Source organism: Cervus elaphus, chromosome 6 (genome assembly GCF_910594005.1).
Source record: "Cervus elaphus chromosome 6, mCerEla1.1, whole genome shotgun sequence".
Taxonomy (NCBI): Eukaryota; Metazoa; Chordata; class Mammalia; order Artiodactyla; family Cervidae; genus Cervus; species Cervus elaphus.
This window is the reverse complement of record NC_057820.1, coordinates 13,519,625-13,541,352: the sequence shown is the minus strand read 5'-3', so window position 1 is coordinate 13,541,352 and position 21,728 is coordinate 13,519,625. Positions and strand designations below refer to the sequence as shown.

Here is a 21,728-nt window from a genome sequence, read left to right as displayed (position 1 = left end):
TTTCGAGATCCAGTCCCCTGCTCCTCCTCTGCAGAAAGGGAGAGACCGAGGTTGAGAAGGGAAGTAAGTTGGCTAAAGCCGCCACATGGTCCCTTAGAGCGCAGAGGGCCCTCTGAGGTTAATTTCATCCCAAGGTCCTCCTTCTCTGCTTAAGAAGACGAGTAGCTCTGTTCCGCATTCATCCCTTCATTTATTCACTCACTCATGAGGAATTATAGAGCACCTCCTATGTCACTGGCGCCCGGAGAGGCTTAATGAAATGCCTCTGGTTACATGGCTTAAAGCTTGAGCCTTTCTTGAGTGCTCCCTCTGTGTTTTCTGGGGGGAAGGATTTGGTTAAAGATTGAGATCCTCGGGCAGATAGACCTGGAAACCGCGAGCCGCAATCACCCGACACCTTCAGAGAATGTTTCTGAGTCCCGCACGACGCCAGTGTGCTTGCTTCACAGAGCAAGTTGGAGACAGAGCAGGGATTTGAACCGGGGTCAGTAGACTTGGAGGTTTTTCTCCTCGTGAAAGCGGGGGAAACATCAGGCAGAGGGAACGCCAGGCCTTGGGCCCTATGGCTCATCTCCCTTTAGCTGGTGGTCACCAGAGCCACTGGGGGAAGATGGATGGATAGACGACCCAGCTGTGGGATATATGGTCAGGTGCTTGGAGAACGGAAACTGGAGCACCCGACGGCCGGAGAGCCATCGCCTCACCCCAGAACTCCATGTCTGACCACTGCCCAGGTCCCAGGCCACTATGGGTGCTGGGTCTCTGTTTGGCACTCCAGCCCCACCCCAGGCCAGGGTGGGCGCGACAGACTCACTGTGAAAATTAAATCAGTTAATGACACCAGGTAGCGAGCATTTAATAAACATTCGTCGTGTGTTATGAGTTTTATCATTATCATCATTTTTATGAACCCGTCTCCCCTTAAATGTTACGAGAGGCATACAGTGAGGGAGCCGCAGTTTGATCTGAACAGAAATCGGGGAGGGGGACTTCCTGGAAGAATGGGGGCTGGGCCGACCTGTGGCTGCTCCGACCCAATTGTGGGTCTCCTCCAGCCCCCATCCTCACACCCCCGGTTTTCTGTCCGGGGAGCTCGGGAACTCTCCGTGGTCCTGAATCTGGAGCCTCGCGGAAGGTCTACAGTGCGGAGTGGGGGCGGGAAGGGGGGCAAGGAACGGAGATATCGAGAGGGTCCCGTTTCCTCGTCCGTATCCCTTTTCTATCTCTCCCTCCCCACCTCCTTCCCTGCTGTCCGACCTCACTTGCGATCCAGGATTAAGAGCCTGAGAGGGAGGCTTCGGGGGCCGCGGACCTAGAAGCCGAGGCCAATAACGGGAGAACCGTGGTTTCCGGTCAGGGCTGTGCGTCCTCTTGAGCCTCAGCTTCTTCATCTGTGAAATGGGGGTGGCATCTCCCAGCCTCCCTCAAGGCGTGGTGGTGTATCAGGGAGGCGAGAGAGCGTTGTGCACAGCCGGGAGCTGTGGAAGAGCGTCCATCAGGAGGTGCGGTCAATGTCACCAACGCCAGCATCGGCCCTGGGCTCGGCCCCTGACGGCTCTGCAGCTGCTCCTCGGCCCTTGGGGACGCTGGTCGCTTCCTCTTCCACTGCTCCTTCCTCTCCCACTCTAGCCCGCTCCCCTTTCTCCATGGTTTCAGGACAAAAGGCAGCGCCTCGGGCGCGCCAAGGACCCCAGGAGCACTCGAGGTTCGGGACCGTGAAGCCAAGAGGCTCGCGGTCTCCCTTGGGGGAGCGTTTTACTCTCCGCAGGCCGAGCGGCCACGGGATTCGGGTCCCGGAGCCGGCGGGCCTCGCTGCTCCTGCGCGTTGCAGAGGGGCCCGCGCCCTCCCCCCAACCCATAAACCTCTTTCCTGGGGAGGGAGGAGGGGTTTCGGTGGCGCAGGCGCAGCGTCTGCCAAGGCCCAAGGCTGAGCGAATGCGGCGCTTTGTACCCGGGAAGTCCACTCGGGAGCTGTGGTCTGTTTGGCCAATAGCGAACCCGCGCCCCTCCCCCGAGTTCTCGACCCCACCCCCGGAGCTACCCTGCCCAGATGGGCCCTGGGGACTCCCTGGTTCGTGGAATCTAGCACTTAGCAACGCCAAGGAAGGGAATATAGAGTGGGGGGAGAGGGAGACCCCAATTTCCGGTCAGCAGCAAGAATTTAGGACCCCGCTCAGAGCCGAGGCTGAATGAGTGAATGTAGGAGAATGACCTCCAGACTAGGTATGCCATAACCTGGCTTCCAGACACTGCTCTGCTGCAGCTAACATGCTTTATATCCAAGAGATATTTTACCTGTGTGTCAGCCTCAATTTCCCACCTGTGAAATGGGAAGCTTATGGCCTAGTGTTCCTGGAATACTAAACTGTTTCTCTTTTGTGAACATACAATCCCATCTTTATTTTAAGGCACAGGCATCTCTGGTCTCCGTCCTGGACTGGAGGGCTGGCTCCCGGGTGGCGTTGGTGGTAAGGGCTTTAGGCCCTAACCTGAGAGGTGGGGGGGTGGGGGCGGGGGGGGGGCAGGGGGGGGGTTTAGCAGGCCTAGTGCACCCTTCCTCTGGGTGGCAGCTTGACGTATACAAGATGGGGTCTTTTAACAAAACCTGTGCGCAGGGTTTGAGTTTTGTAGGCCAAAAGTTACAAGGTCGGCATTTTAATCTGCCTGGAGATTTGGGGCACTTGTCTAGTGTTATGGGGGCTTGCCAGGGCTCTCCTTTTTCTTTCTTTTGTCAAGTTTATCAAGCCATGCCCAAGCCTGCTCCTCACCTCTCCCCAGAGCACCATCTGGACTATGGGTGCTGGGTTGGTGTTCACTCTCCACTGGGAACCAGGACTTCCTTCTCCGCACCCCCATCCCCGCCCCCGCGCGCCCCCCCCCCCCCACCCCACCCCACGCCTGACCCCTAGCCTGCCCCGGGGGCCGCGGGGATCTTAGTGACAATGGTCTGGTTCTGAAATCAGCAATCACTGTCTGGTAGACAGGCTCTGGGGATGACCCGGTGGCCCCGATGGCAGGGGGCTGTGTGATGTGAGGGTGGTGGCCTGCAGACGGTAGAGCAGGTCAGCCACTAATTAGGGCCTTGTCTTTGGGGGTCCCTGCTGTTGCAGGGAGGTTCCTACTGAGTCCTCGGAGAGACGCGTTCAGTAATGGGGGTGGGAGGGGTGGCAGAGAAAAGCTTCATGGAAAAGGCATTAGAGATGAGTCTGGTAGAGGAGGTAAGATATTCCGAGAGAGGGCACAGTTTGAATAAAGGCTTGGACTTGGGGCTGGATATGTGTTTGAGCTGTGCTGCGAGGGGTGCAGCAGACAAACGGAGGCTGTGGAATGAGAGGTCAAAGGCGGGAGGCTGCTGGACCGTATCCTCAAACACTCCAGCAGCCGAGGTGGAGGGTGGTTCTGGGCATCCGGCCCACATTCCCTCCCCCACACAGACGTTCCGGGAGCCGCCCCCCCCGCCCCCCCGCCCCCCATGCGGGACCGCACACCTGTGGCGCTGCCCATGGTCTCCGCCTGCGCATCCGAAGTCCATCTCTGGCTTTCAAAAGAGCCCTGAAAAAAAAACCAGACCTACCCAATCGCGAGAGCGAGGCCGGGGCCCAGCCGAGGGCGTGTGCGCGGGGCGGGGGTCGGCTGGGCTGGTTGGTTGGGGGGGCGGGGGGCGGAGTGCCGGGAAGGGGGTGATCGGAAGGGAAGCGCTTCCTGGTTCGAGGCGAGAGGGGCGAATCGGGCTGGGCTCCGCGCCGCCGGGAGGAGCTGTCTGTCTGCAGCCCCCTCCTCCCGCCCTCGTCCCGCCCTCCTCGCGGAGCCGGGCGGTGCAGGCAGCCGGAGCGGCGGCGGCGGGCAAGCGGGCCGAGCAGCCGCGGGCAGCCGAGCCTCCGTGCCTCTCGTCACTGGGCCGGGGCCTTTGTCGCCGCGCCCGGGGGAAGCGGGACCGAGAGACAGCCGCACCGAGCGAAAGCCAGCCCCACAAAGTCCCCCGGCCGGGCCGAGGGCGCCAGAGGTGGGGAGCGGGGCCATGTCTTACCAGGGCAAGAAGAGCATCCCGCACATCACGGTAAGCCGGGCCCCCGCCCCCCCCCCGAGCCCCGCCGGTCTCGGTTCAGTGGGGGGTGGGCGCCGCCGGGGATCGGCCGGGGTCCGTAGGGGAGGCCGGCCAGGCTTCCTGCGGCGCGGCGGGTGGGGCGGGGCCGGGCTCGGCTCTGGAGCCCCCTCCCCCCCAGCCTCTGGGGACAATGGGGGGGAGGGGGAGCCCCGCATGGCGGGGCGGGGCTGGAGCCTCGGGTCCCTTTCCCCGCGGGCTTGCAGCCGCCTCCCCCGCGGCCACCGCCCCCCGCCCCCTTCGCCGCGGGATGTGCCAGAGGATGGTGCGGACTGGGAGGATGCGGAGCTGAACAAAAGAGGGAGGGGCGCGGGGGTCCGAACCCGCTCCTTCCTTGTCCTGGAGCTGCAACTCCAGCGCGGGGGTAGAAGGGGGGCTTTGCATCGTCCAGCTCTGGGCTCTCGCGGCAGCGTTCCTTGCCTGCTAAGAAGGGGAAAGGGTCGAGTATTGCCCCCCACTTCCCGCCCAGACCGGTGGAGTGGAAGTCTGGACCTGGAGACAAGCGCCATGATGAAGGAGCCCCTCCCAGTCCTCACGGCAGCTAAAAATAACCTGATGGAGAGTCTCTGGGGGGGCTGTGGCCCTGAAAGGGTTAACACTGGGGTTGGGGGTGGGGGTTAGGAATGGCGGTAGGGGGTGAGCCGTCCTCTGGGTCCCTGGGTGTGGCCGGAAACAAAGGATCCCAGGTCTTTCGGCTTTGTCTCAGAGTGGGGAGCTGAGGGCGCAGCGGGGCCTGGAGACCTGGCCTCCATCCTCGTTGCCTGCCGGTCTCTAGAGCTGAACCACACGGTTCCTGAGGGATGTGGACCTCGGGTGCTGGGGCAAACCATGGGCCTTGGGTGGCTGGTATCTGAGCAGCTAGGTGCTGGTAGGTGGCCTGCTGGAATTCCATCTCCATGGAATCCTCGAGAAGATGCTTGAGGTCTGAGACAGGAAATCTAGCATCCTCCTTTATCCTGAAGGGATAAAAGCTCAGGGATGGCCCCAAAGCACCTTGGAGAGGGCCACATTGGGTAAGGAGAAAGGAACTGATGTTACCCACTTATCTGCCCAGTGTATTGTGGATCTTGTTTTATTGAATCTTCTCAATAAGCCTTCTGAAGGAGGCATTGTCCACCTAAAGCTCTCAGAGGCTGGAGCACTGGGGCGCAGTTGATAGGAAGGTTAGGAAGGGGCTGGTCCCCGGCCTCTCCAGAAGAGCCCTGTCTCCTGCCCAACTCTGGACTGAGTCTTCCCTTAGAAAACTCCTCCTTGGCCCAGCTTCAGGTCTTGTCAGCCGACCTTTGCTGAGTCACATCCAGAGTTGTGACCCGTGAAGATGGGACCACCTCTTAGCCATCCTTAATCTATGCCCTCTGAGACACAGGGGTGTACGTGACCAATCCCTTAATGCTGTAGCTGGCTAAGAATCCATAGGAGGGATGTGGTTGCCCTGGGGCCAGGCAGTGTGGGAGGAAAGTGTGGAATATTTGTAGAAGCCAGTCCCAGCTTCTGGACTCTGACACTGTCCCCAGGGGAACTGAGGCAGGAGATGGAGGTGATGCAGTGACGGATGAGTTCGGAGGCCTGGGTACCTTTGTGGCTGTGGACCACAGCAGGTCTGTATATCCTGTACTGGATCCCCGTTTCCATGAAGGAAGTTTAGCAAGATGGTCTTTGAGGTGGGTCTATGGGAGCAGTGCCACTGGAGTTGTATGGTTCTGTCTATACAACCGCAGTAGTCTCTGCCTGCTGGCTGTGGCCCTCTGGAGTGGAGCTGAACTAGCCCGGCTTTTGTACCAGATGGATCTGGGTGTTCATCCCTGCTCTGCCTCCTTTCTGAGCCTTGGGGCTCTGCTATCCAAAGTGCGCCAAGCCCTGGCTATTTCACAGGACCCTGAAGCGTTCAAGAGGACCCTGGCAAAGGGCTTAGTGTTTGGTGGGCACACAGCAAGGGCTTCAGAACTTCTGGCTGATCCTGCTTCTTTAGTGCTTTGTGCAAAGCAGGCAGTCAACCTGTGTGTTAAAGAGAATCAGGTGAGTGGCTCTGACAGCTCCAGTAGTGTGGGGAGGAGAGATGCTAAAAATGACCCTTAATTCCTGGAAAAGTTGCCCTTGACAAGGCATTTGTGTTTAATGTAGTCCACATAGTCCACTCCTGGAGTAGGACATGGCAGGCCACTTCAATATTCTTGCCTGGAAAATTCCATGGACAGAGGAGCCTGGCAGGCTGCAGTCCACGGGGGCACAAAGAGTTGGACACGACTGAGCCACTGAGCATGTAGTCCACTCCAGCTAGAAAGGTGTGTGGTTAGAGGAGAAGCCAGAGACAATGGACTTGGATGGAGCTCCTTTGTAGGGCCCACCGCTTCTTGAGAACCTTTGGCTGATAATGCACAAGAAGGGACGAGAACCGAATGCCATTCAGTGAGTGGACGGGCATTGTGGCTCTTCACTTGCTGCTCCCTTAACCTGTTCAATAGTACTCAGTTCGTAGGTTAATAATAATAATAGGATCTGGTCTGTTCCACACACCTTCTGGGTGCTAAGGAAAGTGTGCATGGGATGGGTGTGTCCTTCACCATTGCAGAGTTTCCTAAAGACAGACATTTCAGCCTGAAATGGTAACAAAGTGTGTGTGTGTAGGGAGGGCGGGGGTTGTTACAAGGGAAATAGAGGAGGCTTGAGGGGACCATCCCAGCGACACCCAGTTCTGGGAGGGGGAGGGAGTTAGGGAGGAGGGAGGGGATTCTCTGAGAGTCAGGGGAGGCCCTGAGGCCAAAGAGTGTGACCCCTTGGAGAAACTGAAGGGAAGTCAACATTGCGGAGCCCGACCTCTGCATCCGATTGCGGCTTCTCTGTGCAATTAGAGCAAACCTTGGAGACAGGTAAGATGTTTTTGGCAGCCATGGTGTGTGTGTGGCCTGTGGAGAGACCAAGTAGTTCGGGCTGTCAAAAGGACCAAGATACATCCTTAAGTCCCCTTGATGTTGGGTCTCTGTGCCCCCTTGAGCCTCAGCTCACTCGTCTGAACAAAGGGGATAAGGTCGCAGCTTTGGCAGTAAAATCAGAGATGGGAGAGAGGATGTGAGCAGAGGAGGAGAAGGGACACCCCAGATAGGGCACAGTGGGGACAAAGGCGGGGGACAGCTGAGTCACAGAAGCCCTCTTCTACTTACGTTGACTCTGATGTCTTTTCCTCTATTCTTCGCCTCCACCTTTTTCTGAGATACTAGAGTAGCCTGATAGAGAAGAGGAAAAAAAAAAATCGAAACACTTGGTTTCAGCCCCCAAGGATTGTTTAAAATATTAATAAAGTTCCCTTTCACATGTGGCTTTTTAAAAAGTTAATGGCACAGCCAGGATTAATTTAAAGCAGGTTTTTGGTGCCCACTTGGGTGGTTAAGTGAGGAGGGCATCCTGGGTGTGGCTCTGAACAAAGGCCCAGGGCTGGGGGCCCTGCAGATGTGCTGTGTCCCCATGGAGCCTCCGAAGGGGAGGCAGGAGTGTCCACTGAGATGGTTCAAGAATTATTATTATTACAAACAAGACTTCATGTGTATTGACCATTTGTGATGTTTGCAGACCATTATGGCATTCAAAAGGATTTCCAAAAAAAAAAAAAAAAAGGATTTGTGTGATCTTTAACTGGGTCTTCTGAAGAACGCAGCCTGTTTCTCAAAGAGTAAACTGAGATGACAGAGTCTTTAAAGCTTCTTTGGTGGCCTGTGGAGGAATGAAGAGGTCCATTCAAGCAGGGAAGTGTGGATAGTCTGGTCTGCCTGCTAAAATAGTCACTGTCGGATTGAAATCTTTGTGTGTGAGTGTGTGTTAGTTCAAACATTAAAGATGAGATGAACAGGTAAGAAAGTGATCATTAAATAAAAAGTACATCAGACTCAATTACCTAATAGACAGATGTGCAAAAACCTTGTTTCTTCCCAAAGATGGTGTTCAGCCTACCTTTAATTATGTGCTTTATCTTGGTGCCTTTTTATGCAAAGAATTTGAGATGCCTACAGGGATTTGTCATGCATCTAGTGAAGTCGGAGGGAAGTAGACTAGCAGGACTGAGACTCAAGGAAGAGCAGAGACCAAACCTGCGCCAGTGATCTGGCCCACAAGAGCAGGGCTAGCGGACATCTGGTTCTGAATCGGGGCTTCTGTCATCCAGGGCACAGAAGCAGACAGTCTCAGCTTGGTCAAGTTCATGATCAGACAAGGAGTAGTTGGCCATATTCTTTGGGGTAAAATTATTTTAAACTAGATTCTTAAAAAGTGTATCAGGGAGCATACAAGTGATACTGCGTTGTGACATCTTCTCTAACATAACCGTAGCCACTTAGCCCTGAGTGCCTGTGTTTTATAATGAACTTGGCCAAGACTGAGTACATGAAAACACATAATATAACATTTGTGAATGCACATAGTGAGTGACTAAAAGATGACAGTTCCCTCCCCCCAACACAGGAGATGAAGATACAGAATGACAGGTAATCAGCGACTGTTAACTGCAGATCTTCTCTGTTCCTTGAATTATGCAAGATGCAATGGGTGGTTAGAAACACATATTTCATGATCTTGACCTTTCCAGCTAAATGAAAAATTGCACATACTTGGAATGACTGAAAAATGACCAGAGGGCAATCTCTGGAATAGAGCACAGGTGTTAAAGGTGTTCAGAGAAGGAGGGGCTCAGCTCTTGCCAGAAGCAATTGGAGTTGGTCTCTTGGGGCTTTGGGGATGGCATGAGCTAGGTGTTGAGGGGTTTGATTGGTATAGGCACAGGAAAAGCATGCAAGGCAGGTGGAACAGCATGGACAAGACCTGGGCTGGAGAATGAATGTGATCAGCAGAGTGAGGATTTTACATGCTGAATCCAAGGATGAGGATCTTGAAATAAATTTGAATGGCCGGGGAACTGGAGAATTCTACAAGGCTTTAGAAGTCAAAAAGAATGTGCCCAAAGTGATGGAAATAGCCCATGGGTTCTAAGTCTGGCTCAAATGCAAATAGGGTGTTTGATCTTGGACAAGTCAGTCCTTCTCTGGGCCTCAGATCCCTTTTCTTTACAGAATTGGAGTAGATACTTCAGCTCCAAGTTATAGGAAATCCTGACTTTATTCTGAGGGTAATAGGAAGCCTCTGAAAGTTCTTGAGCTGGGAGGATGGTGATAAAGGCAGCGTGGAAGAATGTGGATTCTGAAGCCAAACTCTCTGGGTTTGAATCCTAGTTGTTCTGCTTACTTGCTGTGTAATTTTGGTAAGTCACTTAATTTCTCTATGTAGCAAAGGGAAGCCTGGTGTGCTGCAGTCTATGCAGTTACAAAGAGTTGGACACAATTGATGCGACTTAGCATACACGCATGTATTTTATATTAATATTAGACTGTATTCATAGAACCTTAGGGATTCAGTCCTAAGCAAATATTTGATTTATACAGCATCAAAGTTGAGAAAAACCTTTTAATTTTTTCTGTGTTTATACATTTGAGGCAGCAGAAAAGAGTGTCCAATGCTTCTCCTCCACCCCCAGCCTCCCCTCTAGTGTAGGAGTTTTAGGTACCCTGTCCTTGCTTACCTCCAGTGGCAGGGAGATCACCATTTTGCACAGCAGCCTGCTTTCTCCTGGACAGTTCTTTTGTTGGAAAGTCTTAATATGAGAGGGAGAGTCTGCCTTTTGCCCTCAGAATTTTTCACAGATTTCTTCCTCTTTCACACTGATATTCCTGGAGGCTCTGGAAGATATTTCTCAGTTACCTAGGACCTTCTCCTTTCCAAATTATTCCCAGTTCTTTAGTACAATTTCTAAGTACAATATTTGGATTTTTCTTAACTATTTTTCCTCTCCCCCCCCTTTTTTTCTTTTTGCTATTCTTTGTTTCTGAGCATGGAGAACAAAATGGATTCAAAATAAAACTTTTGTTATTGGGCACCTTTTAAACTGGTTTGGACTTCCCAGGTGGTGCTAGTGGTAAAGAACCCGCCTGCCAATGCAGGAGATATGAGGGATGCAGATTCAATCCCTGGGTTGGGAAGATCCCCTGGAGGAGGGAATGGCAACCCATTCCAGTATTCTTCCCTGGAGAATTCCATGGACAGAGGAGCCTGGTGGGCTGCAGTCCATAGCTTTGCAAAGAGTCGGACACGGCTGAAGTGGCTTAGCACACAGTGCAAACTGGTTTAAATACTTTCTAGGGTCAGACTCCTTTGAGAAGCTGATAAAAGCAATGGAAGCTTTTCCTGCTTCCTCAAAAACACACAGAACATTCAGCATAAGGCATTGGGCTTCACAGGCCAGTATTTAGTGTGCCGAGAGCTTTTACTTAAGTAATCCTGTGAGTTCGGTGCTTTGATTAGCTCCACTAACAGGAAAAAAAAAAAACCAACTGGAACACAGAGATTAAGTTCTGACCACAGGTCACCCAGCTAACAACTTGTATGGGAGTAAGCTGTAGTCTCTGGGGTGAAGGATCTCACAGTCTCATGGGTTAAATAGTCAAACAAAAATGAGCCAAAAGATGAAGAGCTGTACAGTTGTGAAATGATGCTAATGAGGAGTGTGAGCCCTATGCTATAGGACTCCGGGAGGTGAGCACATGCTTCTGGAGGCAGAGCGCTGCACCTGACAAGGTGAGCTGGAAATCGATGGGCAGCAGGTGTGGCGGGCAGGCCAGGTAGCAGATGCCAGAGACAAAGGCACAGGGCTGTGCAGATGCAGCCTGGAGAGGCAGAGTGCAGTGCGGCGCTCGACTGCTTCAGTCGTGTCCGACTCTCTGCGACCCTACTGACTGTAGCCCGCCAGGCTCCTCTGTCCATGGAATTCTCCAGGCAAGAATACTGGAGTAGGTTTCCATGCCCTTCTCCAGGGGATCTTCCCGACCCAGAGATCGAATCCGTGTCTCTTACATCTATCTGCACTGGCAGGAGGGCTCTTTACCATTAACGCCACCTGGGAAGCCTTAGATAACCAGACTATAGTGTGAATAGGCGAATATGGTGCAACACCTGGAGAAGGCAAGGGTCAGACCAGGAAGAGCCTGGGAGGCTTGCTTTATCCCACACGTGAGTACAAGCTGGAGAGAGGTTTAAGGAAAGGCACGACATGGTCAATCCCACGAACAGAGGAGCCCGGCAGGCTACAGTCTGTGGGGTCCCAAGAGTCAGACATGGCTGAATGGCTAGTCACACACACGACATGGTTGCATTTGTGTTTCAGAAAGGTCCCTGGCTGTTTTGTGGCAGGGACAAGGCAGGCAGCAGGGAGACGGGGAGGAGGGCTCATTTGGGGCAGGTGCAGTGGGAGGTGGAGATCAGCAGGTCGGTATAAGGATACTTCTGGAATAGATGTTGGGTTTGGGGTGTGAGAGATTAGAGAGAACCTGAAAGTGGAACTGGGCGTTTGAATGGGATATATTTCCCCGGGTTGCAAAGACTTTAAAAATCAGACACTAAGCTCTGTCCACACATCAATTCATTTAATTTTTCAAAACCACTCTCTGCCTTACAGATAGAACACTGAAGTTCAGAGAGGTAAATGTGCCTAAGGAACAAGGGTAATAAGTGTGGGGCCTGCTTAGAACTCAGGCATTCTGGCCTCTACCCACCATCCTTAGCCAGCAGACAACACTGCTTCCTTGTTAAATGAGCATAAATGAGATAATAAGTGTGGAAGCATCTGGCTCACAGGGGGCGTTGTCAGTAATTGTTAGGTGAATGCATGCATGCTCAGTTGCTTAGTCATGTCCTACTCTTTGTGACGCTGTGGACTGTAGCCCACCAGCCTCCTCTGTCCATGGCATTTTCCCAGCAAGAATACTGAAGTGGATTGCCAATGCCTCCTCCAAGGGATCTTCCTGAACCAGAGATCGAACCTGCATCTCTTGCGTCTCCTGCATTGCAGGCAGATTCTTTACCTCTGTGCCACCTAGGATGCGTTTATTAGGTGAATAGGGCTTAGCATTTCCTATGTTACCACTGGAGAGCCCTTTCCAAATTTCAGAGCCTTTAGTCTGCCTACTCCCTTTTGGCCACACTCACAGCAATCCCATCAGAAGGGCGGGTGAGATGCATGACCTTGGAAATGGGCTTGATATGTATGATCTATTCTTGCTTATTCCCGTTCTTCTTCAAAGGAGGGAACTGAGGCACAGGCATCTTACCTGGGAACACGGGTAACTATCACAAGACACTGGGTCGTCACTTGGTAGGTACCCAGTGGTACTAGGTTCAAATCTGTCTCCACTGTCTCCTGGCTGGGTGACCTTGAGCAGATTATATCACTTCTCTGAGTTTGCTTATTTGTAGCAATAATACCTGCTTCTTAATGTGACTTCGCAATTAAAAACAGGAAAAAAAAAAAAGAATGAGAAATGAAAATCCGTGTAATGCAACTGGTCCTTTATATGTATTCAGGAATGTAGTTTTCTTGAAGGCAAAGGATTTCTGTCCAGGTTGCTTTATCTAAGAGGAAAAGCAGAGACCAGGAAGTGCAGAAATGGGTCTCCACATACATATGGATTTGTCTGGCTTCTCCCTTCTGTAGGAAGCCTGAAGACCTTGCCTGCTCTTGGGGTCATGACAGAGCTGTGTTATTTTAAAACCAGATATTCAGTTCATCAGGGAGTATTTGCTGAATATCTGTTAGGTACAGTGGAACTTGAGAGCTCGTTAAAATTGCAGTTGCCATGGAAATGGGCCTGAGCTCACAGAAAATCCTGCAGTCCCTGAAGACCACCTGTATTTCTGATTCATGAAGGAGGGCGATGCAGCCGTGTCCTCTCCCCATGCGGGTGGAGAACAAATGTGTGTTCATTACATTCAGTCTCAGGCCTGTTGCCACTCCCAGGGTTGCTTTCCTGGAAAGTGTGGCAAAGGGCTGCTGGCTGACAGGCTGTCCCCTGAGGCAAAACCAAAGGCAAATGATTTTTGTGAATTAATAGGAGCATGCAGCTGCACTGTAGGTAGCTCTTGCTACTGCAGGGAGGCTGGTTGGGACAACTGTGAGGGGAGCCTAGAAGAAAGAGGGATCTGGTCATTAGGGGTAGGAACCGAGTCATGGGTTTATAAAGTATTTGAGCTAGAAAATCAGAGAGCAACTACTGGGGCTGTGGCTCCTGGCATAAGTTTTGGGTGGTGTATCAGTTCACTTTGATGCAATAATACTGCATAACAAAAAACCCCATTATTCTGTGGCTTACAACAAGAGTTATCTGTTGTTATCAGGTCTGTGGGTGGCAGAGGCTTAGCTGGACTCAGCTAGACTTGTCTTCAGGTTTCTGTTTGAATCAGGTGTGCTCCTCACAGCATCCCATTCCGGGACTCAGACTGAAGGAGGCATCATTCCTTGGGTCCTGCAGTTTTCCTGGTGGAGGATGGACCCTCAAAGAAACTGAGCTGAAACCCACCCGCCTCTTGAAGCTTGTGCTCAGATTGGTGCGCTCACATCACTCTCAGTCTGTTGGTCAAAGTGAGTCTTGCAGGCATACCCACAGTCCGTGTGACTGAGAGAGCCCTGCTCCCACACTGGGGCATGGCAAGGGTGGGAGGGCAGAAGGAATGTGAAAGAAATACCCCAGTCTACTGCAGAAGGTCTCCGTCAAGAGTGTCTGAGGTATTTGTTAATAACATAAATTCCTGGCCCATAAACTAGATCTGGCAATTGAAAATCTTGACAAAAGCACTAGGGTTGAACTCCCAGTGGATTTGCAGCATTATCTAGGCTCTGGTGCCATGTTGTGAGTTGTACTTGCATGAGTGGAGGGCATAGCTGCCTGTCCAATTGAATGTTTGAGTTGCAAGCGTGAGTCAGTGACTTAATGTCGGTCAGTGACTTGTCGAGTTTAAAGGGCTAAGAACTTTCAGAACTCACCTTGACATTTCCTTGCCTTACGAGAAAGCAATTCTACCTGCACTCAATGCGTGGACAAGCACGTTCCTACCAAATGGGACTTCCCTTACCTTTTTGAGATTTGTTTTTGTGCTTGCCCTTCAGACACGAAGAAATTCTTCATCTTTCAAGGAGTAATTTGTCATTTATCTACTCTGAGCCCCTTCCCATTGATAAATCAGGCAGCCCGATCAAAACCTCTACGCACTTACAGCCTGTAAGTGGATGGAGTTGCCCTCTTTGTATGAAGCCAGTACCCCTATTTTTGGCAGTCACTCATCCACTGCCAAAGTTAAAAGACGCTTGCTCCTTTGGAAGGAAAGCTATGACAAACCTCGGCAGTGTATTAAAAAGCAGAGACACCACTTTGCCAACAAAGGTCCATGTGGTCGAAGCTATGGTTTTTCTAGTATTCATGTAATGATGTGAGAGTTGGACCATAAAAAAGGCTGAGCACCGAATTGACGCCTTTGAATTGTGATGCTAAAGAAGACTCTTGAGAGTCCCTTGGACTGCAAGGAGATCAAACCAGTCAATCCTAAAGGAAATCAATAATGAATATTCATTGGAAAGACTGATGCTGAAGCTGAAGCTCCTATACTTTGGCCACTTGATGCTAAGAGCCGATTCATTGGAAAAGACCCTGATGCTGGGCAAGATGGAAGGCAAAAGGAGAAGAGGGCAGCAGAAAATGAGATAGTTATATAGCATTACCAACTCAATAGACATGAATTTGAGCAAACTCTGGGAGATCATGAAGGACAGAGGAGCCTGACCTGCTGCAGTCCATGGGGTTGCAAAGGGTCAAACATGACTTTGAGACTGAACAACAACAAAATCCGCTGACCCCAGATTCCAGTGTGTGAACTAGTGAAGCAGGTAGGAGAGGGGATGTGGGGTGTCACAGGCTCTCCCCCCAATTTCTTGAGTGGAATAATTAAAGTATTGAAACGGTGGCACTCAGTGAGATATACTTGAAACCAGCTATTACATACAATGTGAAGCATAATCCATGGTTGTTTTTGTTCTGTGGGAATATAAAGATTACAGATGTTGGAAAAAAAAAAAAAATTACAGATGTGCCATGATCTAAGAAAGAAAAGCAGTTTAGAACTCCATGGATAGGTGAGGTAGGAGGGAGCCAGATCTTCAGCATCAAAAAGTGAAAGTGTTAGTTGCTTAGTCGTGTCTGACTCTTTGTGACCCTATGGACTGTAGCCCACCAGCCTCCTCTGTCCATGGAATTCTCCAGGCAGGAATACTGGAGTGGATTGCCATTTCCTTCTCCAGAGGATCTTCCAGACCCAGGGATCGAACCTGGGTTTGCAGCCTTGCAGGCAGATTGTTTGTCATCTGAGCCTCCAGGAAAGTCACAATTCATCACAGGGTTTCAGGAAGTCTGTTTCCAGGTGCCTAGTGGTGTTTCAGGACCATGGACAGCACACAGCACTGCTTCCAGTTCTCCTTTACTTCATGGAACCTGAAAACTTCAGAACTGTGTCCGTGTGTATACTATTTATTTTGCTGGAATCTTCCACTTCTCCTCCACTTTCTGCTTTGTGTGTGTGTGTTAATTCACTTCAGTTGTGTTCAGTTCTTTGCGACCTTATGGACTGTAGCCTAGGTCCAAGGGATTCCCCAGGCAAAAATACTGGAGTGGGTTGTCATGCCCTCCTCTAACTTCATGAGCATCTCTTATTTCAGAACCCAGCTCAGACATCCTCTCCTTGATGAGATAGTCACTGCCTTTCTCTGTCTCTGTAAGTAACAACTTTCACTCTCTTAATGTTTTCCTGATAGCAGCCAAGGTTGCTAAACTAGTGACTTTGGGGTAAGTTGTTGGTTTGATGAGAGTGGAACCTCGTTTTTCTTCTAAAGCTCCCCAGACCTCAATGAGTTTTCTGTTCCTCTAACTTTAGTTTGGAAATGACAGACTTTATTCCCACAATGCAAGAAGGAGAACAGAATTCAGGGAGGCTTCATGCTTCCCTCAGGACAGTGATAGACAAGATGCAGTGTGATCCAGACCTCCCCTCCTAACTGATGGTTGTTTATTTTGCTGTTGTGTGGGTAGAAGTATTAGAAACTATAAAGGCTAATTTTCGTAAGTGGCATTCAACATGGTACTTGATGTTTGTGAAGAGAGCAAAGGCATCCTGCCAACACCTGCTCTCTCCTCACAGTTGGGGCTGGAAGGGAGATCAGTGTTGGGTTTGGAGAAGAAAGCCTTCCATTCTCCGTGGTGCTCTTCTGCTCCCCACGATGTTTGGCCGTGGAGATGTGATGATTGACCAGCACCAAGGTGTAGGCGGGCCCACCTGTATTGAGCAACCTCTCCTGTATTGAACAAGATTTGCACTAAGCAAGCTCCTGTTCCCAGGCAGCTGGGTTAGACTTTCAGGGGATGTTAAAAGCATAAAAGAGAGATTTCTGATCTGTCAGTCTACTCTGTCCTCCTTTTTTCATTATTTCTCCCCCAGCTTCCTCCCTTTCCTTCTTCCCTCTTTCATTCATTTTCCTTCCCTCTTTATCACTCCTTTATCTCACTCTTCTTATCTCTCCTCATGCTCTTTGTCTTTTCAAACACTCTTTCTTCTCCTTCCCTCCTGGCTGTCACCTCCTTCCCTCCCACTCAGCAAACATTTGCTAAAAACTGTTTGAGGGCCCTGCGTGGTCCCTGGGGATTTGGAGATGAGTCACACAGAGCTCTTCTGGGAATGGAGGGGTATCCAGCCCAGCAGGAGATGGACACGTGACCGATGACCATGAAGTGTGATGAGCGTTGTGGGGGAGGGGTGCAAAGGGAGGCACCCCAAAGCCTGCACGGGGTGCAATCAGTTACCACCAGAAAGATCTACCATGTAGAGAGTTCGGTATTTTGCTTTTCCACCTAACATTTAATTGTCCAGCACTGTGGTTTAGCCTTTAAAATCCCTGGGGAGGGACTTCTCTAGTGGTCCAGGGGTGAAGAGTCTGCCTGCCAGTTCAGGGGACACGGGTTCGATCCCTGGTCTGGGAATCTAGGATCTCACATACCGCAGGACAGTGAAGTCCCTGCACCGCGATTACTGAAGCCTGCACACCCCCAGAGCCCGTGCTCTGCAACAAGAGCAGTAGCCCCCACTCACCACAACCAGAGAAAGCTTGTGCACATCAGCGAAGACCCATATAGCCATAAATAAATAAAAATTCCTCAGGAATGTTTTAGTAGCTGAGTGTTACGCCATTAATGGTGTGGTATCTTGTCACTCATCCTTGTTTACCTCTTTGTGTATAATTCTGTGACCCTGTTTGACATATTATCCTGAGGACAGATTCCCAGCACTGAATTTCTAGGTCAGAAGTCAAGATCTGTAATACAATTTGTAAAAATGGCTGAGGCATACCCTTACTAAGAAATCCCAGCTTGAAGGAAGCTGTGCGGATGATCAGTTTCTCTTCTCCCATTTCTGCCCAGTTTTGGGATGATGTCTCAGTTCAGAAGCTTTGATGGGCTTGAATTCCTCCTTGGTGAAAGCCTTTTCATTATCATCATTACCATCGTGAGCAGCCTCGCGTCTGCTTGTGGCGTTAGAGCCCCTTTGAGACAGCACCTGCTTGCCTCTCCAGCTTCCTCACCTTGTGGTCCTACTTCGGCCAGAGGAAGCCACCTACAGACCCTCGAGCCCTCTTGGCATTCCTAACCCATGCCTGTCCCCTGCCATTCCCGCTCCCTGCCGTCTCCTCTGCCACGTGGCTAATTCCTACTCACTCTTCAAGCCCAGATTCTCCTGGAAGGACTGGAGTGGAGGTCTTCTGTGCTGTTTCCACCCCTCTGTCCAAGCCCTTCCCACACTGGGGTGCAAAGGTCTGGTTATGATTCAGTCTCCCCCACTGGCCTTAGAACTCCTTAAGGGCAAGATTTTCTTTTTTTAGCTGCATGTACTCTTTTCTTAAGCAAATATTTATTGAGTGTAATTCCTGCTACAGAAAATGGCAAAGAATAAACAATGTGTAGCTCTGCTGAGTATTCCCCAGTGGCAGGCCTGGGCAAAGCACTCTATATACATACCCCTGTGGGGTTCTCCCACAGCCCTATGAGGCAGGGACAGTTATCCCCATTTTATAGACAAAGAAACTGAGGCTCAGGCAGGTTAAGTCACATGGATAGCAAATGGGCAGGGACTGGAATCTGCATCTGTCTGACTCTGAACGTTTTGTTCTCACACAACACTGGTCCAAGGACGTGAGCCATGATGAGTCTAAGTCTCTTTAGGTTACTGCTGTCACCGCGGAAGAAGTAGGCAGTTTCTGACATACCCTTGCTGTTAAATTTTTGTTGAATTTTTAATGAGGTATTTCATTTTCTTTCAAGATATTTAAACAGTGGGTTTTGTATGGAGTTTGTCATTGTTTATATCTGCTGACTGCTCCTTGTGGTAATCCTGGGAGAGGCAGGGTGTTGGTATTTTTCTTTTAAATGTGTGATTTTGGTTAAACTCTTCAATATTATGTGTCGTAAAATTTACTGTTTGGAGGGAAGTACAGCTCTGTAGGGTTTTTCACTCACACTTCCTGCATGAAGAAAGGGAGTCCTAGAGAGCTAGATCCTCGGGTTCTTTCTGAATTGCATCTGATTACGGGTTGTTATGGCTTCCACCATGTGTGTGTGTGCTAAGTCACATTAGTCGTGTCTCTTTGCGACCCTTTTTGTAGCCCACTAGACACCTCTGTCCATGGGGTTCTCCAGGCAAGAATACTGGAGTAGGTTGCCATGCCTGCTTCCAGGAGCCAAACCTGCCTCTCCTGCAGCTCTTGCATTGCAGGCGGATTCTTTACTACTGAGCCACTAGGAAAGCCCTCAAATGGGGGAAAATGTTTCGAAACGTGACAACAGGGTGTTTGATGGAGTGCACACTGGACAGGAAATTAGGAAACCTTGGGTCTGATCTCCACCCATGTTGATTTTGTGAATTTGGGAGGTCAACCCATCCTGAGCTCCATTTCCACCTGCAGTCAATGGGACCTCACATTCCCTGAGAACCATTCAGCACAAACAGGCGTGGAGAGTGCCGCAGCCATAAAGCGCATTTCCTGAGATGTCTTCCAAGAAAAAGTATCCTCGTCAGGTGTCCCACAGAATGAAAAGGGTCTAAATTTGGAAAAGATCAACTCAGTTCCCCTCTTGAATATTCACATTTCACATCAGCAGTAAAGGATCTGGGAATTCCTGACATGAAAACGATCTCTGCATCTCTTTAACCCAGAATTTTCTAAACTCACTGCACCTGGGAATCCCCTTTTGGATCAACATCTATTAAAACCCCACTGGGCTAGAGTTCCAAAGAATGTGCTTTTGAAAGTGTCAGTTGAAAGGCCAACACGCTACTCATTTGAAGGAAGAAAAAAGAAGTCACATCAGCTCTTGCCTTCTGCTGTGAGCTTATTGTTTTTAGAAATAGGCTGGCCTCTGAGAACAGCAAGAACCAGGACCTTGATGGTAGCGTCCTACACATCATATCTGCTGGTAGCTGGGGGGTGGGGTGGGGATTTCAGCATCTGATTCTAGGAAGAGCAGAGTTGGGTGGGGCTGATCTTCTGGTGAGCAGGGCATTAAACACCACCTTTCAGGATTAGCCTGAAAAGCCCTCTATTAAATGTGACAAGGCAGATGGCTACCCACGGGAGACCGTGTTCCAGAAACCAGGCGCCAGCTGCCAGTGACTCACATTTCTCTGCTTTCTGGTGCCCGAGAAAACTGCACAACAGTCTGTCTCTGCCTCTGGATACACAGTGCCCAGGGCTCTTTCCTTCGGTCCTGGCTTCTGTCTTAAAGATAAGAGGCAGGTGGTTGGGTGACTGAGCTTGAAGCCCTTTCCTCTAGAGACCCTCTTCCTGGAGAACAGGACATACTTCTCTTCCTTGGCAGACGGCTCATAGTTCTTTGTCTCATGGCCGCGATGTCTTTTCTCTCCATCTTTACCCAGTCATCCTCCGAGAATCAGTTCAGGCGTTCATCCATTCATCTATCCTGCCAGGCTGTGCCCAAGGTGTTGGAGATCCAGCTGTGAAGAAAACAGATGAAATCTCTGCCCTCATGGAATCGAGTCTCTGAGGGAACTGCAGGGACTGCTGTAGATGGTACCATCCTTCCACAGCAACACAAATGCAGTTGGTTCCCCGTGAGTTGCACCTGCTACAGCCAGTGGGGGAACACACCTCTGATGTCAGCGCGACAAGGCACATTTTTAAACAAACGTGTAAATATAGATGGTCAGATGTACTGCATTAAGAACTGTGTAAACATAAAGTGGGTAAGAGGTGAGGGGTCTCCAGGCGAGACAGGGGTGTAAGGTGTCCCAAACAACTCAGCCGAAGGGAGGACCCTCAGGTGACATTGAGCAGGGACCTGCCTGATGCAAGTGAGAGAGTGAATTTTGCCTACATAGTAGGATTCCAGATTAAGTGGGGTCTCACTAACTTAGCCTTCACTCTGGAGGAAACACACCGATGCAGGAACCCACAGGAAGGTTCTGAGCAGCAGGCTGTAGGCTGTGATTCTGCTCAGCAAGCCTTTGCTGATTCTTTAGTTTGTTGTTTGTTTGTTTAGTCACTGAGTTGTATCTGGTGCTTGTCTTTTAACACTGAGCCCCCTGGGAAGCCCCAGACGGCTCTAGTGGTCAAGAACCTACCGGCCAACGCAGGAGATGCAGGAGATGTGGGTTTGATCACTGAGTAGGGAAGATTCCCCTCAGGATAGGAAATGGCAACCCCCCTCCAATATTCTTGCCTGGAGAATTCCATGGACAGAGGAGCCTGGCGGGCTGCAGTCCAAGGGGTCAGGAAGGGCTGGACATGACTGAGTGCGCATGCATGCATGCACTCCATTTGCTCATTCCTTAATTTGGGGGACAACCTTCTTTTCCAGGCTTACGCAGCACCCTCTGCCTTCCTCTTGTGGTCAGTGCCGTGGGGCCACTGGGACCCACCTGAGGCGCAGTCTGTATTTAGAGGGTTCCTCAGGGGGCCCTGGTGGGATCTAGCCCCAGTTACTCACAGTGTTAGCTGGATCAATGGGTACCCTGTATTGGATTTCCATGCCTGCCTCCCTTACTCCACTTCCTGGAATCACCTCCCAGAATCACTGCTTGCCTCTGAAATGTCATCTCAGGCTCCCTTTTCAGAGGAACCCACTCAAGACCCTCCCTCTGAGGTGGCTGCTCTGAATTGTTATTGTTTACTATAACAATTCCTACCCAAGGGCTGGGGCTTAAGGGCAGAGGCTGTGCTTTATCCATCACCACATCTCCAGCTAGGAGATAATACAAACAGTAAATAGGCACTTCTCGGCCTCCGAGAAATGCAAATTAACAAATATTAATGACAGCCAAGGGTGTTTTGGTGGTCTCAGGATGGTAAATTGGAGAGGTACTATTGGAAAGCAGTCTGGTTATATTTGTCAAGGGATGCAAGCACCATTTATACTTTTGAACTCAGTTGTTAAATTTCTGAGAATTTAGCTTAATAGATAGTCCAAATTAAAGGAAAAGCTTTATACACAAAGATGTTCATTGTAGAAATATGTATCATTGTGAAACATTAAAAAGAAAAAACCATGGGGGAATAATTAACAGTCTATTGTGTATCCATAAAATGAAATATTTTGTAACCCCTTAAAAATTCTGCTTAAGCAGAACATGAAATAACTTGAGACAGGCTTATGGTAAAATGCAGAAAGGACACACTGTGTGTTCTTTCTAGCTCCTAGAATTGGCTGTA

General features: G+C 50.4%; 1 protein-coding gene across 2 annotated transcripts in view; it reads left to right on the top strand.

Annotated features, from left to right (window-relative positions):
* The window catches only part of CRMP1 (collapsin response mediator protein 1), a 63,881-nt gene that overhangs the window by 722 nt on the left and 41,431 nt on the right, over positions 1-21,728 (top strand). Inside the window, exon 1 of one of the 2 annotated variants that reach the window (XM_043906218.1) lies at positions 3,616-4,057. The exons of the other annotated variant lie outside the window; for it this stretch is intronic. Within the exon in view, the coding sequence (XP_043762153.1) occupies positions 4,019-4,057 (39 nt within the window). The 5' untranslated portion in view covers positions 3,616-4,018. Of the gene's footprint in view, positions 1-3,615; positions 4,058-21,728 lie in introns of those variants that run through there. 2 annotated transcript variants of the gene reach the window in all.